General features: G+C 62.7%; 1 protein-coding gene across 1 annotated transcript in view; it reads right to left on the reverse strand.

The window, feature by feature from the left end:
* The window catches only part of LOC104623188 (discoidin domain-containing receptor 2-like), a gene marked incomplete at both ends in the record, with an annotated part of 2,794 nt that extends 765 nt beyond the window's left edge, over positions 1–2,029 (reverse strand). The window contains 5 exons of the mRNA XM_010290196.1: positions 412–622; positions 1,121–1,251; positions 1,420–1,482; positions 1,601–1,844; positions 1,916–2,029. Of these exons, the coding sequence (XP_010288498.1) occupies positions 412–622; positions 1,121–1,251; positions 1,420–1,482; positions 1,601–1,844; positions 1,916–2,029 (763 nt within the window). The remainder of the gene's footprint in view (positions 1–411; positions 623–1,120; positions 1,252–1,419; positions 1,483–1,600; positions 1,845–1,915) is intronic.
* Between the last annotated feature and the right edge of the window lie 2 nt (positions 2,030–2,031).

Raw genomic sequence — 2,031 nt, forward strand, 5'->3', positions numbered from 1 at the left:
TTCTCCCCCCCCACCCTCCCCAGAGTCCCATGCTGCCCCGGCATGGCTGGGCTCCTGCAGAGACCACAGGCTGCTCCGTTCCTTCCCCATCGCCAACAAATGCATCGAGCCAGCCCCAAGTGCCAAATGAGCAGGGATCAGTGCCCGACCTCTGGATCATCGAGGAATAGAATCCGGAGCATCCGAAGGATGGTGGTGGGGGCACAGCTGAGCCCAGTGTGGACACGGTGATGGCTTTCGGCCACAGGCTTTGTGTGACCCCCCGAGCGGGATGTAGGGGAGCTCATGCAACATCCCCCTGACCCCTCCGTGCCAAAATGTTTGTAGCCTGGCCAAAACCTGGGACTGGGGAGATGGGCCGTGTTGGGCTCGGCGCATGGTAGATGGCACGCAGGGTGCCCCAGCTCTCACCCGTGTCCTCCTCCCCCGGGGTGAACTCGGGCAGCTTGCGGATCAGGCGGGAGGGCTCCTGGTAGTCGGGGCCCAGGGGGAATATGCGGTCGTAGGTGGAGCTGGACTCCTGCTCGCTGGAGGAGGAGGAGCGGTTGTGGTTGAACATGCTGGATTCGCTGGGCAGGGAGAGGCTGACAGTCATTTCGTCATCCAGCATCCTCCGAGATGCCTGCGAGAGTGGGGCGAGGAAGGAGAGAGCTGGGATGGGGAGTCTCCACAGCACTGGTGGGATGGGGTCTCCTGTGCTCCATGGCACTGTGGCCATGCCCAGCCCTGAGCCCCCCTCTCTGGTGCCCAGATCCAGGGCTGCAGCACCCACCTGGGGAAGACATTTGTCCTCATGCCCCCCCTTCTATTGTCTGCCTCCATGGAGAAGAGTTTGGCTCCATCACCTCTGCGACTGCTCTCAGCCCCCTTGGGCTCCTCCTCCCCAGCCCAGCTTCAGGATAGAGGGATGGACAAGCAAGCAGGTCCCAACGGCACTGCCCGGCTCAGCGAAATCCCCTTGCCTTGGAGATGGGTGCAAATCTCAACCTTCCCGAGGAGGGGAAGGGAGCATCAGCCCCTGCAAAGACTCTGCTTTCCCCATGCTGAGCTCCCAGGAGAACCTGTCCAGAACAAGCCCACCGTGCTGGGACACCTTGCCAGCCACCCCACCTTTGCCCACCTTCTCCAGCATCTTCTGCCAGAACTGCCGCCACAGTATGATGACGATGATGGCCACCAGGATGAAGATGATTGCCACCAGGCAGCCGATCAGGATGCGCGTGTTGCTGTCATCTACCTTGAGCGTGGGGTCTGGCAGAAGGAGAGGACAGCAAGAGCCGGTCATGCCAGGGCCAGAGGAGAGCCCCTGCCTGCTCCCTTTCCTCCACTGGATGGGCAGAGCCCTCTGGAGCACCTCCCCACGGGGAGGTGACCCTGGCCCCTGCCTGGCTCAGGGTGACATGCTTTCCAGTGCCTTACCATAGGTGGTGGGGACCACAGGCACTTCAGGGGGGACCACTGAGTTATTGTACATGGCTGCATCTGGCAAGGGAGAGGTGAAGGGCATGAGGGTGGGGGCATGGGTGCCCCACAGCCCCGGTCCCTCCTTGAACCCCCTCCAGAAGGGTCCAGTCCCCAAAGCGCTCGCGGCAGTGTGTACCTGACTGGAAGGTGATCTCGCTGAACATCATCCAGGCGTCAGCGAAGTAGTACTGGCACTTGATGGCGCTGGCCATGCGGTGGAGCAGGGGCACGGTGACGAAGCGGGCACTGGGGTTCACGTCATCCAGCACCAGCACCGAGGAGATGGCGCTGGGCTCCCACTCGCTGGCGTCGGCGCGGAAGTAGCACTGCACCTCCTTGAAGATCTTCACCCCTTTGGCGAACATGTTGTTGCAGTGGACCTGTGGGGCAGCCCATCAGCGTGGCCATGGTGGAGGCCAGGGCCGGGGGACAGGGCGGGGGGCCCGCGGACCTTCATGGCGGTGAAGTTCCTGATGCGGTCAAACTCGAAGGTGATCTCCACGTAGCCGCCGGCGGTGCTTTCGTTGCGCCAGCCGACGTAGTCATAGCCCGGCCAGACGTGGTACT

This window comes from Phaethon lepturus, unplaced genomic scaffold, assembly GCF_000687285.1.
Source record: "Phaethon lepturus isolate BGI_N335 unplaced genomic scaffold, ASM68728v1 scaffold45616, whole genome shotgun sequence".
NCBI classification, from domain to species: Eukaryota; Metazoa; Chordata; class Aves; order Phaethontiformes; family Phaethontidae; genus Phaethon; species Phaethon lepturus.